The sequence below is a fragment of the Chiloscyllium plagiosum genome, unplaced genomic scaffold (genome assembly GCF_037043375.1).
Source record: "Chiloscyllium plagiosum isolate Xiang-an unplaced genomic scaffold, Cpla_swu_hap1 HiC_scaffold_6, whole genome shotgun sequence".
Lineage (NCBI taxonomy): Eukaryota > Metazoa > Chordata > Chondrichthyes > Orectolobiformes > Hemiscylliidae > Chiloscyllium > Chiloscyllium plagiosum.
The window spans coordinates 97,216,552-97,230,735 of record NW_028270144.1 but is presented as its reverse complement, the minus strand read 5'-3'; the positions used below and the strand labels follow the sequence as shown (position 1 = coordinate 97,230,735).

At 41.3% G+C, this 14,184-nt stretch overlaps 1 protein-coding gene across 4 annotated transcripts in view; it reads right to left on the bottom strand.

Moving 5' to 3' along the window:
- Positions 1-14,184, bottom strand: part of LOC122551068 (neurobeachin) — a 991,558-nt gene that overhangs the window by 718,943 nt on the left and 258,431 nt on the right. For 3 of the 4 annotated variants that reach the window (XM_087988250.1, XM_087988251.1, XM_087988252.1), the window contains exon 1: positions 89-197. Coding sequence is in view for 1 of the 4 variants with exons in the window: in XM_087988254.1 (XP_087844380.1) it covers positions 89-154 (66 nt within the window). In the remaining 3 variants the exon portion in view is untranslated. Of the gene's footprint in view, positions 1-88; positions 198-14,184 lie in introns of those variants that run through there. The other variant, XM_087988254.1, reaches the window with a different exon arrangement.

The following is a 14,184-nucleotide window of genomic DNA, read 5'->3' as shown; positions in this document are numbered from 1 at the left end:
CTACTACAATGAAAGTGAAGTAGAACTCTTCAATTATTTTATCTTAGATAAAATATATATGCAGCATATATAATTTTTTTAAACTTACGATTGACTTGCCCGGGCTGTGGAGTCTCCCACTATCCACTGGGGCTCTCGAGTCCACTGCGTTGGTCTTTTGAAGATAGCAGCAGTTTTTACAACACGTGAGAGGAAAAGTGGGTATAACAGAGTTTATGAAGAAAATTTGTACATATACAGTATGGGCCAGTGATACAAAAAATTACTTGCAAGTAGGATACTAGAAAATTATATATGCTGTATATGTTCACAGGCAATTGGATATTGTATTTCAGTAGCTTAACAGCATTCCCTTTGGATACTTCATAAGACTATTGAGATTAATTCCAGGATGCCTTCTGAAACAAATTTAAGGTTTTTTGAAAGAATGTTTAAGATATTCTGAGAGAGAAAAAAAAGTTATTCAAATAATATATTCTCTTACTAGTTTTTCCAAAAGAATCTCAGTTACTAAGCATAAAATTACAAAGTTTAATATCAATCGCTCAGGTAATTGAAGTGTAATGAGTCGATTGGTTATAAGCTTGCTTTGAAAAAAGGTACCTAAAAATTTTCCATTTTGTGGACAGTGAAGTCCAATTATTTTTCCAAGTTGATGGCACCTCAGTAACATGAATTTTAATATAGTTTGTGTGTCAGCAATTATCATATAAGCTAACCTTTATAGCATTCTTCTGGCCACGCACACCTAAATTCCTTTCACAGTTCAATTAAATACTTCTCACATCTCTCTTGATTCTCAGCTCCTAAATGATATTTATACATTGATCAATTTTGAGAACATGCATTTTGCCAAAAATATTTTCAGTTGCCATTTAGTATTTCAATCGCTTTTTAAAAAAAAGTTGCATTAACAGTCATGCAAAAGGATTATACTGGTCATGAATGACATGTTTTACCAATCAATATCTTTTAGGATATGAAATATTTGAACAAATAGCGCAAATTTTGCAAATATTAAATGTTTGTGGAAGGTGGATTTCCATGGAGGGTCTCCCACTCGTCTGACATAATTTCAGCAGGAAATACCTCTAAAGTTTCAGTAAAATATTCCTGCTGAGTTTCAGGGGTTTCCATAGCACATCTGCTAAAGCTATAGCAGAAAAAAGGAAAGCCCACCTTGATAACTGCCTTTTTGTCCTAAATACTTACCTCTCACCCTATACTTTTTTTTTCCCCAAAGTCAATTTTCTGTTTCAGATACTGAAAAACAAGCCAGATTGTTCCATGATAAACAAAATTTCCAAATTCCTCATGGGAATCTTGGGAAAGAGTTACACTTAATGCTTCTTACAGAAACATTAGATAAAATTGAGATATTACCTATTCCCAACATCAAGTGATTAGAGAGAAGATGCAAAACCTTTCAAATAAATTAACCGGAAGTAAGCTCAAAAAAGTAAAAATACTAACCTTAGAAGTCTGGACATGCAATATGGTAAAAGAGAAAAACACAAAGGGAAGAATTAATAAAGCAAAATAACACAAATTAAATCCTAAAATTATAATGTCTTATGTACTAAATTCATTCTTAAAAAATTCAATTCGGGTTTAGCAACAATAGAAGTTTACTATGGATCTAATATAGTTGGCCCTGTCTTTTACAAACAATTATCCTAGGAGCTTTAAATCAGATGACAAGTATTAATAATTTTGATGGATGGATGAAGGAATGGACAGATTGACAGACAAACAGATGGATGAATTAATGAATGTTTTATTGAATGAATAAATAATTTTATTGTTGTGTGTATTTTCTAATGAGAAAATCAGTACAATACAGTAAACATCTTTTCACTGTCGCCATAATCCAGCGCCATTTGAATAGTTTTAAGAGTAAGAAAGAAAATAGAAAGAAAAAGCTTAAAGAGAGAGTCCATCAGTCCTGAGCCAAGTCATCATCAACACCTGCGCCACCATCCCTCCTCCTCCACCTCACCATCATCTACACCAGACCCAACCAATGATGAACTGGCCAATTTTCAGGTACTATCTTTTGCCACTGGGCCAATTCTCCTCCACCACTGACTCGACGCCATCTGCGCCAGACCGACCAATATCACCAGTCACATCTCTCGCCACGAGGCCCACCTTGATGTTTCTGTGATGGTCTTCCGCCACCGCTTCACCGCCATCAGAACCAACCATCAACGAAGTCACCAATCCTCAGGCGCCATTTTTCATCACTAGGCCCACCTTGCCAACGTCGCTTCTGCAATGTAGCAGCTGCAGATTCCAAAGCCAGGTCCTGTGTTCGCCCCAGAAATGTAAGGGCTCACTCGTCATGACCAAAAGCTCCGCGCTGGGCCCAATCACCACTGCCATGAGATCCACGCTGGGCCCATTAGTCACTGCCGAGGTCTGCGTGGGGGCCAACTTGAGTCAGCCATGGACTTCCTCATCGCCACCAATACCATCTAAGCTCAGGACTAGTGGTAAGTAAAAAAAAAAGGACAACAAAAAAAGAAAAAAGTGGTCGGAGCAGTCGAGTCCCAGGTCAAGAGCCCTACTCCGCCACCATCTTTAGTATGTGTGGTCTTCCAAAACCAGAAGTAGATAAATGTTTTCAAATGCAAAAAAAAGACTGAAAATATAAAGTTATTTCTATGCTACACATTTTATTTGTTGAAAACTGTTTAGTGAATTAAACACGATCACCCACCACTGGAATCTCAAAGGTCAAAACTTTATGTACAATACTAATCAAACAATTTGAATTTGCATAAGGTGAATGTTTAGAGACTTGAAAGATGACTCTACACTCCAATGCACCACGGAATTATGGATGCTTACACCAGCCATGGACAGGAATTTTGATCAAGAGTACAAACTTAGTATAGTTTGCACTCTTGATCAAAGAGTACAGTACGTGGCCACAGGGATGGTGCAGGGAGGGAGGGTTTTAGATTCTTGGATAATTGGGGCTCTTTCTGGGGTAGGTGGGACCTCTACAAGCAGGATGGTCTTCATCTGAACCAGAGGGGTACCAATATCCTGGGGGAGTATTTCGCTAAGGTTGTTGGGGTGGGTTTAAACTAATCCAGCAGGGGGATGGGAACCAAAATTGTAGTTCGAGTTTAGAAAAGGTTGAGAGTAGGGAGGTCCAAAATCAAGTTTCAGGGACGCAAGATGGCACCAGAAAGCAAGAAGTTGGTTTGAACCGTGTCTACTTCAATGCCAGGAGCATCCGGAATAAGATGGGTGAACTTGCAGCGTGGAATGGTACCTGGGACTTGTGGCCATTTCGGAGACACGGATAGAGCAGGGACAGGAATGGTTGCTGCAGGTTCCAGGATTTAGATGTTTCAGTAAGAACAGAGAAGATGGTAGAAGAGGGGGAGGTGTGGCATTGTTGGTCAAGGACAGTATTACAGTTGCAGAAAGGATGTTTGGGGACTCGTCAACTGAAGTAGTTTGGGCTGAGGTTAGAAACAGGAAAGGAGAGGTCACCCTGTTGGGAGTTTTTTTTTAATAGGCCTCCGAATAGTTCCAGAGATGTAGAGGAAAGGATAGCAAAGATGATTCTCGATAGAAGTGAGAGAGACAGGGTATTTGTCATGGGGGACTTCAACTTTCCAAATATTGACTAGGAACACTATAGTACGAGTACTATAGATGGGTAAGTTTTTGTCCAGTGTGTGCAGGAGGGCTTCCTGACAGTATGTAGACAGGCCAACAAGGGGCAAAACCACATTAGATTTGGTAATGGGTAATGAGCCCGGGACCAGGTGTTAGACTTGGAAATAGGTGAGCACTTTGTGATAGCAATCACAATTCTATTATGTTTACTTTAGTGATAGAAAGGGATAGGTGTATACCACTGGGCAAAGGCAAAAGCTGGGGGAAAAGGCAATTACAATGCAATTTGGCAAGATTTAGGAAGCATAGGATGGAGAAGGAAATTGCAGGGAATGGGCACATTAGAAATGTGGAGCTTATTCAAGGAAAAGCTCCTGAGTGTCCTAGATAAGTATGTACCTATCAGGCAGGGAGGAAGCTGCAGAGCACGGGACCGTGGTTTACGAAGGAAGTGGAATCTCTGGTCAAGAGGAAGAAGGCAGCTTATGTTAGGATGAGATGTGAAGGCTCAGTTAGGGCACTTGAGGGTTACAAGATAGCGAGGAAAGACCTAAAGAGAGAACTCAGAAGAGACAGGAGACAACATGAGAAGTTGTTGGCGGATAGGATGAGGGTAAACCCCAAGGCTTTCTATAGGTATTTAAGGAGTAAAAGAATGACGAGAGTAAGATTAGTGCCAATCAAGGGTAGTAGTGGGAAGTTGTGTGTGGAGTCAGAGGAGATAGTGGAAGCACTAAATGAATATTTTTCGACAGTATTCACTCCAGAAAACGACAATGTTGTCAAGGAGAATACTGAGATACAGGCTACTAGACTAGGTGGGATTGAGGTTCACAAGGAAGAGGTATTAGAAATCCTGCAGAATATGAAAATAGTTAAGTCCCCCGGGCCGGATGGGATTTATCCTAGGATCCTCTGGGAGGCCAGGGAGGAGATTGCCGAGCCTTTGGCATTGACCTTTAAATCGTCATTGTCTACAGAAATAGTGCCAGAAGACTGGAGGATAGCAAATGTGGTTTCCCTGTTCAAGAAAGAGAGTAGAAACAACCCTGGTAATTATAGACCAGTGAGCCTTACTTCAGTTGTTGGTAAAGTGCTGGAAAAGGTTATAAAAGAAATAGGATTTATAATCATCTAGAAAAGAATAATTTGATTAGTATAGTCAGCACGGTTTTGAGAGGGTAGTTTGTGCCTCACAAACCTTATTGATTCTTTGAGAAGGTGACCAAACAGGTAGATGAGAGTAAACTGGTTGATGTGGTGTATATGGATTTCAGCAAGGCGTTCGATAAGGAATCCCACAGTAGGCTATTGTACAAAATGTGGAGGAATGAGATTGTGGGAGATATAGCAGTTTGGATCATTAATTGGCTTGCTGAAAGAAGACAGAGGGCGGTGGTTGATGGGAAATGTTCATTCTGGAGTCCAGTTACTAGTGGTGTACCGCAAGGGTCGGTGTTGGGTCCGCTGCTGTTCGTCATTTTTATAAATGACCTGGATGAGGGCGTAGAAGGGTGGGTTAGTAAATTTTCGGACGACACTAAGGTCGGTGGAGTTGTGGATAGTGACGAAGGATGGTGTAGATTACAGAGAGACATAGATAAGCTGCAGAGCTGGGCTGAGAGATGGCAAATGGAGTTTAATGTGGACAAGTGTGTGGTGATTCACTTTGGTCAAAGTAACTGGAATGCAAAGTACTGGGCTCATGGTAAGATTCTTGGTAGTTTTAAATGAGCAGAGAGATCTCAGTGTCCATGTACACAGATCCTTGAAAGTTGCCACCCAGGTTGACAGGGTTGTTAAGAAGGCTTACAGTGTTTTAGCTTTTATTAATAGAGGGATCGAGTTCTGGAACCATGAGGTTATGCTGCAGTTGTACAAAGCTCTGGTGCGGCTGCACTTGGAGTATTGTGTAAGTTCTGGTCACCTCATTATAAGGAGGATGTGGAAGCTTTGAAAAAGGTGCAGAGGAGATTTACTAGGATGTTGCCTGGTATGGAGGGAAGGTCTTACAAGCAAAGGCTGAGGGACTTGAGGCTATTTTCGTTAGAGAGAAGGTTGAGAGGTGACTTAATAGAGACATATAAGACAATCAGAGGGTTGGATAGAGTAGACAGGGGGAGCCTTTCTCCAAGTATGGTGACGGTGAGCATGAGTGGGCATAGCTTTAAATTGAGGGGTGACAGATATAGGACAGATGTCAGAGTAGTTTCTTTACTCCGTGTAGTAAGGGTATGAAATGCTTTGCCTGCAATGGTAATAGATTCGCCAACTTTGCATACATTTAAGTCGTCATTGGACAAGCACATGGAATAGTGTAGGTTAGATGGGCTTCAGACTGGTATGACAGGTCAGCGCAACATTTGTAATGCACTGTTATGTTCTAATTAGCTAGCATGGTGGCTTTGGATATGTAAAAGGCCTTAAGTATTCAGAGCTTTAATAAAAGTCAAATATTTGACAATTCAAATAAGACTTTCTGCGCTTACATTTTGCGGAAGTTGCAACAAACATAATTTCATCACTTGAAGCAAAAGCTTTCAACTTTCTTTCAAATTAAGGTTCTTAAATTTGGTTGTTTGGTTTTGCAGTTTTATCATAGTTATTTTAATATTCCCTTTTTTCTGCCATTACTATATTAATTCAGAAAGATGTCCTCAATGAAAAAACTTCCACTGCATAAAATTCTTTACCTCGAACAATTGCCCTGTGTGCATGTTCTTTCAAGTTCAAATGGTATAGCATGGACGAGATGATCATCCTTCTGGTCCACCTAGAACAGTCTTGCTGAGTAAACAAACTAAAGTTTACTGCATTACTGCAAATACTTTTAGATTACTCAAAGACTTGCATTACCACAGAGATGGTCGGAGCTCATCAGCCTCAAGTTTTTCTACAACTAGATCCTTACGTGCTCCGAAACGGTCCTTGTGACCTCAACACAATAAGTAGTACAGACTGCACTCAATCAAGTATTAGCAATTTCAGATCTATAAATAAACCTCACCCCAACCTTTTCACCCTCATTCAATCATTGTGAAGTATTTATTTATATATATATACCACAACTGCATCTCTTTGACTTTAAAAACTCAGACTATTTCAAGGCTTCCCTGTTCTCCCCAAAAGTGCTCCTTCAGACTAGGAAGAATGGTAGTTTGGTGAAGGTAGTCAATTTGAAATTGTTTCCTAATGGTCTAAAGTTTATACTTCTGTCTTGAAGTGGACGATCATTCATTTTTTGTATTGTTATCATGTAGGACATTAATGATGTACATGTATTCTATCTCGCTCTCTGTATGATCCCGACTACACAAAGCAACTTTTTTCTTTTCTTGGATCTTTGCATGTTGTTTGCCACCTTTTAGTGGTGTCTGCAGTGAAGACTATGCACAAAATCTCTAATTGTTTGTCAATAGAAATTATTTGTACAGTCTTCCATTAGCTATCACCATACATCCTCTCAGTTGCTGTCTCTGCACACAACTCTGTACCTCTCAAACTTTGCCAATTAGAATCTGAACTTTGTTTGATAGCATTGGAAGAATTTCACCAAAACCACTACACAGTCACAGTTTTCCATCCTACATACAGTATATAACAATTTTTTCCCCAACACAATCGGGGAAGCACAGTGGTTTGATTCCATCCTTGGGTGACACTGTGTGTGGAGTTTGCACACTGTCCCCCGTGCTTGCATAGATTTCAGCCGGATACTCTGGTTTCCTTCCACAGTCCAAAGATGTGCAGGTTGGTGGATTGGCCATGGTAAATCATCCCATAGCGTTCCGGGATAGTAAATGCGAGCTCACAGGGTCTGAAATGGGATACTTTTCGGAGGGCCGGTGCAGACTAAATGGGCCGAATTGGCCTCTTTTGACAGTGATGGGGTCTTATGATTCTAATTTATATCATAATGCATACCCGTGCACAAATGCTTTGGGAGACACAGTGCCTCAAGTGCTTAACATTATTGCCTCACAGCGCCCAGGATCTGGGTTGGATTCCAGCCTTGGATGACTGTGTAGAGTTTGAACGTTCACCCAGTGTCTGCATCGGTTTCCGCTGGAAACTCCGGTTTCCTCCCATAGCCCAAAGACATACAGATTAGGTAAATAGGCTATGCTAAATTGTCCACAATGTCCAGGGATGTGCAGGTTAGCTGGATTAGCCATGACTAATGCGGTGTCACAGGGATAGGGTTTTGGGGGGGGGGGTGCGCTGGGTCTGGATGGGATGCTCTTCAGAAGATTGGTGCAGACGAAATGGGGCAAATGTTCTCTTTCCACACTGTCTTGATTCAGTGGTTCTATACAACTAGACACTCAGGAGATTGTTCTTCTTTGTTAAACAAAACAGCACAAGAACAGGTCCATTGGCCATCCAAGCTTGCACCAACACATTTTGCCCTTCCATATTATAACTGTCTTCACTTACAGAATCTGTATCCCTCTATTCCCTTCCAATACATGTATTCATCCAGTGCTTCTTGAATGCTGCTATTGTGTCTGCTTCCACCACCACCTCTTGCAGCATATTCTAGGTACTCACCACCCTTTGAGGAGAAAGTGAGGACTGCAGATGCTGGCGATCAGAGCTGAAAATATGTTGCTGGAAAAGCGCAGGTCAGGCAGCATCCAAGGAAAAGGAGAATCGACGTTTCAGGAATCCTTCCTGAAGAAGGGCTTATGCCCGAAACGTCGATTCTCCTGTTCCTTGGATGCTGCCTGACCTGCTGCGCTTTTCCAGCAACACATTTTCAACTCACCACCCTTTTTGTGGAAAACGTTACTCACACATCTCTTTTAAACTTCCCCTTCACAACTTGAACCTGTGTCCCCTAGTAATTGACTCCTCCACCTTGTGGGGGAAAAAAAACTCATACTTCCCACTCTAACTATGCCATTCACAATCTTATAAACTTTTATCAGGTTGCCCTTCAACCTCCTGCAGTCCAGTGAAAACAAACCCAGTCTATCCAAACTTTCTTCATAGCTAAAATCCGCCATAACAGGCAACGTCCTGGTAAACCTTCTCTGTATCCTCTTGAAAGTATCCACATCCTTCTGGGTAGCAAGGTGACCAGAACTGTACGCAATATTCCAAGTGTGGCCAAATTAAAGTTCTGTAAAGCTGCAGCATAACTGGTCTATCCTTATCCTCAATGCCCCTTCCAATGAAGGCAAGCACACTACAGGTCATTTTGACAACCTTATCTAACTATGCTGCCACATTCAGTGAGCTATGGACTTGCACACCCAGATGTCTCTGCATGTCAATACTTCTGCCATTCACTGTATAAATTCAACCTGTACTTGACTTTCCAAAATGCATCACCTCACATTTTTCCAGATTAAACTCCATCTGCCATCTTTCTGCCCATGCTTCCAATCTCTGCTATTTGTGATCTACATCAATGATTTGGAGGAAAACATAATTGGTCTAATTAGTAAGTTTGTTGATGATACAAAAAGTTTGGTGGAGTTGTGGATAGTGAGGAGGATTGTCAGAGGATACAACAGGGTTTGCATCAGAGACCCCAGCACTGATCCCTGTGGAATCAGAGTCATAGCCCTCCTTTCTGAAAAGGATCCTTCCATCACTATCCTCTCCTATGACTAAGCCAATTCTGCATCCATCTTGCCAGCTCACCCCGATATCATGTGACTTTTGCACCAGTCTGCCATGAGGGACCTTGTCAAAGGCTTTACTGAAGCCTATGCAGGCAACATCAACCTTTTTCCTCAGTCATCTTCATCATCTCCTCAAAAAACTCAATCAAGTTCATGAGGCACGACCTCCCCTACACAAAACCATGTCGTTCATCGCTAATCAGTCCATTTGCTCTTAATTCTTATAGATCTTGTCCCGAAGACTATTTTCCAATAATTTCTCTACCACTGATAGAGACTCAAAGCCTGTAATTTCCTGGATTATCCCCGTTATCCTTTTTAAACAATGGGAGAACATTAGCTATTCTCAATCCACTGGAACTTCACCTGTGGTCAAAGAGGATACAAAGATGTCTGTCAATGCTCCAGCAATTTGTTCTCTTGCCTCATTCAATATTCTGGGATCGATCCCATCACGATCTGGGGACATATCTATCTAACATTTTGTAAGATGCACAATACCTCATTATTTTTAATAGCACTTTTCATTTTGAGTTTATGGTGCCCAAATAGATTTTTCACCAGCTTCTCTTTGACCTTTCGCTGATTAACTTCTTCCACCTTGAGCTTGAGATTCAGATCAGATCAATTTCCTCTATTCAGGTGACAACTTGGTTATGAAGTACATCTAGTACTTTGTATTCCCTACACTGGAGAGTTGCTTGCATCATATATTTAACACGAAGTGTGATGTCTTGTACTATGCCATTGAACTTCTGACCACTGTAAACAGTGTTTTATCAAGCGAGGCTCATTATTTAATAACATTGTGTCACTTGTTTGCCAGTATAACTTGAAATTTGTGACATGCCCATTGACTTAAATATCTGCATGCTAAAGTGTTTGACCAGAGCAACTTAATTCCCAAAAGAAAACTTTGATTTTATCTAATGCCAATAATACTTCTACCTCATTTTTTTGTCTCTGTTTTCTTTACACTTTTGCTTTTTGTGGCTGTGTCCTGCTTTAGCACAATTTCTGAAAGTAAACAACTTTCTTACAATAAAAGCAATTTGGTTTTAAAGCTAGTGTTATGCCTGACTAGGCTAGTGTGCAGGAAATCAAGCCTCGCTATTCCTAGTATGATCACAGTAGTTAAAATGTTTCATAAAAGTATGCAAAATTCCCCAGTTGTTCGATCGAGGTTGACAGAAAGCACAGACCAGATCTTTGCACTTAGCAAGAATTATTGTTTATTGCAAATTATGGGAATAATTTAAACTAGTTCAGCAGTGGGAGGAACATAGCCAGTTAGTACAATAGGGACAAGGCAGACTTTAATAAAGCAACAAAGGTAGAGAAAGTTCCACCACTTTGAGTTTCAAGGAAGTAAAGTGAGCTGGGTGACCTATACTTTAGTACTAAGAGTGTTGGAGATAAGACAAATGGGTTAACGATGTGGAATAACGTGGAACTGCGATGTTGTTGCCATCACAGGACATGATTGAGAGAGGGGCAGGACTGACATCTCAAGATTCTATGGTATCTGATCATTAGGTGGGACAGATGAGGGTGTAACTGAGCATGTGGTGTTGCATTATTAACTAAGGGGTCAACTACCCATTAAGGTAAGATGATATATTGGAAAGGTTTGCCAATGAGGCTTTGTGGGTACAGCTTAAAAATAAAAAAAAGGATCAGTCATACTATATGGAGTGTGTTATAGTCCCCCAGTTAGCAGGCAATACAAGAACAGATATGTAGACAATTCTTCAGGTGCGTAAAAAATAATAATAGGGCAATTAAAATTCTCCAAAATTAATAGGGATAGTCATAGTGTAAAGTGTTTAGAGGGGTAAGATTTCTTGAAACGTAGTCAGGAGAGCTTTTTATATCGACATTTGGAAGGTCCGATGAGGGACAGAGTGTTGGACCAATTCTGGGGAACAAATCCAGACAGATATTGGAGGTGGCAGTGGTAGACAATTTTACTGACAGCCATCATAACACCAGATGATTAAGTTTATTATGGAAAAGAAAATATGGACTTTAAAATTGGGTTTTAGACTGCAGGAAGGCAGATTTTATCAAAATAAGGCAGTATCTGGCCGAAATGGATTGGGAACAGCTATCTTTTTAAAAATTTATTCATATTTTTGTGGGATGTGGGCATCATTGGCTGGCTAGCATTTATTGCCCATCCCTAGTTGCCCTTAAGTTGGTGGTGAGCTGTCTTCTTGAAACACTGCAGTCCAACTGCTGTGGGTTGACCCACAATGCCATTAGGGATGTGATATTGTGGGCAACATTTAACATTGCATGGTGTGAAAAATTGATCAATTCTCGAGTTATAATACAAAAAGGTCAAAAACAGCTTTCAGGACCAAGATGAATATAAACAAATTTCGTAAGTTTGATAAAACTTGAGTAATCTTTTTCACAGCTCCTTTTCGATTTCGAGTGGCAGATCTTGGCCCAAACAAAAGGTCCATATAACTAACAGTTATGGAATGGTGCAAATTGTTAATTTTTTTTTAGACTAAGGTTCAGTGTTACAGATGACGCACATTTCATGATAACATGTAATTGCTCAGCATATTTTCAAGTATATAATGTGCTCCTTTTCTTTTGTAAAAGCTCGAAACTTGGAAGGGAAACATGGAATGATTTGGATCCCTCTTCTTACCAGTCTCAGCCAAACTGCTGCAGTAATTACAATGAAGACTGATTACTGTCATTTCAATTGACTTTTGAGTGCTGTTGATTTCTTTTGCTCTCTCAGATTCCTACTAATTAAATTTGGTTATGACAGGGAATTCCAGGCCATAGTAACAGTGAAAATACAGCAATATATTTCTAAGTCTGGGTGGTGAGTGGCATGGAGGGGACCTTGAAGGTGGTGGCGTTCCCATATATCTGCTGCCTTTGACCTTCTAGATGGAAGTGGTCATGATTTTAGAAGGTGCTGTCTGAGGATCTTCTGGCTAATTTACCTTTGGGTAAATCTACAGAAGAACAGTGGGAAGCATTCAAAATGGAATCAGCAAGAACACCAACCCAACATGTTCCCTTTTGGGAGGAGTGTACAAGCAACAAGCCAGAACACGATGTCTAGGAATATTGAGGACTGGATGAGGACGACAACAGAGGCATTTAACAGATACAGAGGGAGAAATTCAGAAGAGGCCCTAGTGGAGTATAGAAATTGCGGAAGGAAATTTAAGAAAACAAAGCAAACTTAAGAAAGCAAGCAAAGATGGGGTGTGCAAATACACAGGTGGGTAAGATTCAGCAGAATCCCAAGATATTCTGCACATATATCAATGGGTAAAAGATGCCAGGGAAAGAGTGGGACACATTAGGGACCGAGAGAGAAATCTGTGCACAGAGCATGGACATTGATAGGGTGTTAAATGAGGATTTAATGTCGGTCATCATTTTGGATAAGGAAAATGCATGTAGAGAATTCAGGAATAGGGACAGAGGTTCTTGAGCAATTGGACATACGGAGTGAGGAAGTACTGAGTTTCACATGGACAGTGAAGATCACAACAGGACCTTGACCAGATGGGGCAATGGGCTGAGAAGTGGCAGATGGAGTTTAATTCAGATAAGTGTGAGGTGCTGCATTTTGGGAAAGCAAATCTTAGCAGGGCTTATACACTTAATGGTAAGGTCCTAGGGAATGTTGCTGAACAAAGAGACCTTGGTCATAGCTCCTTGAAAGTGGAGTCACAGGTAGATAGGATAGTGAAGACGGCATTTAGTATGCTTTCCTTTATTGGTCAGAGTATTGAGTACAGGAGTTGGGAGGTCATGTTGTGGCTGTACAGGACATTGGTCAGGCCACTGTTGGAATATTGTGTGCAATTCTGGTCTCCTTCCTATCGGAAAGATGTTGTGAAACTTGAAAGGGTTCAGAAAAGATTTACAAGGATGTTGCCAGGGTTTGAGGATCTGAGCTACAGGGAGAGGCTGAACAGGCTGCGGCTGTTTTCCCTGGAGCGTCAGAGGCTGAGGGGTGACCTTATAGAGGTTTACAAAATTATGAGAGGCATGGATAGGATAAATAGGCAAAGTCTTTTCCCTGGGTCGGGGAGTCCAGAACTAGAGGGCATAGGTTTAGGGTGAGGGTGGAAAGATATAAAAGAGACCTAAGGGGCAACTTTTTCACGCAGAGGGTGGTACATGTATGGAATGAGCTGCCAGAGGATGTGGTGGAGGCTGGGTACAATTGCAACATTCAAGAGGCATTTGGATGGGTATATGAATAGGAAGGGTTTGGAGGGATATGGGCCGGGTGCTGGCAAGTGGGACTAGATTGGGTTGGGATATCTCGTCGGCATGGACGGGTTGGACTGAAGGGTCTGTTTCCATGCTGTACATCTCTATGACTCTATGGTAGGGAATCTAATGGTGAAAATTCATACAGAGAGATTGATCTCCACTTGAAGAGGCAGGGTTTGATCAACGATATTAGATTAGATTAGATTAGATTACTTACAGTGTGGAAACAGGCCCTTCGGCCCAACAAGTCCACACCGACCCGCCGAAGTGCACCTACCCAGACCCATTCCCCTACATATACCCCTGCACCTAACACTACGGCCAATTTAGCATGGCCAATTCACCTAACCTGCACATCTTTGGACTGTGGGAGGAAACCGGAGCACCCGGAGGAAACCCACGCAGACACGGGGAGAATGTGCAAACTCCACACAGTCAGTCGCCTGAGGCGGGAATTGAACGCAGGTCTCTGGCGCTGTGAGGCAGCAGTGCTAACCACTGTGCCACCGTGCCGCCCAAATATGGTTCTGCCAGAGGGAGGTCATGCCTACCAAATTAGATTCAACCTTTTGAAGTGATCATGTGGGCAAAGCAGAGTAGTTCAGTTTATGTAGTTTATTTGAATTTCAGCGAAGCATCTGGATCC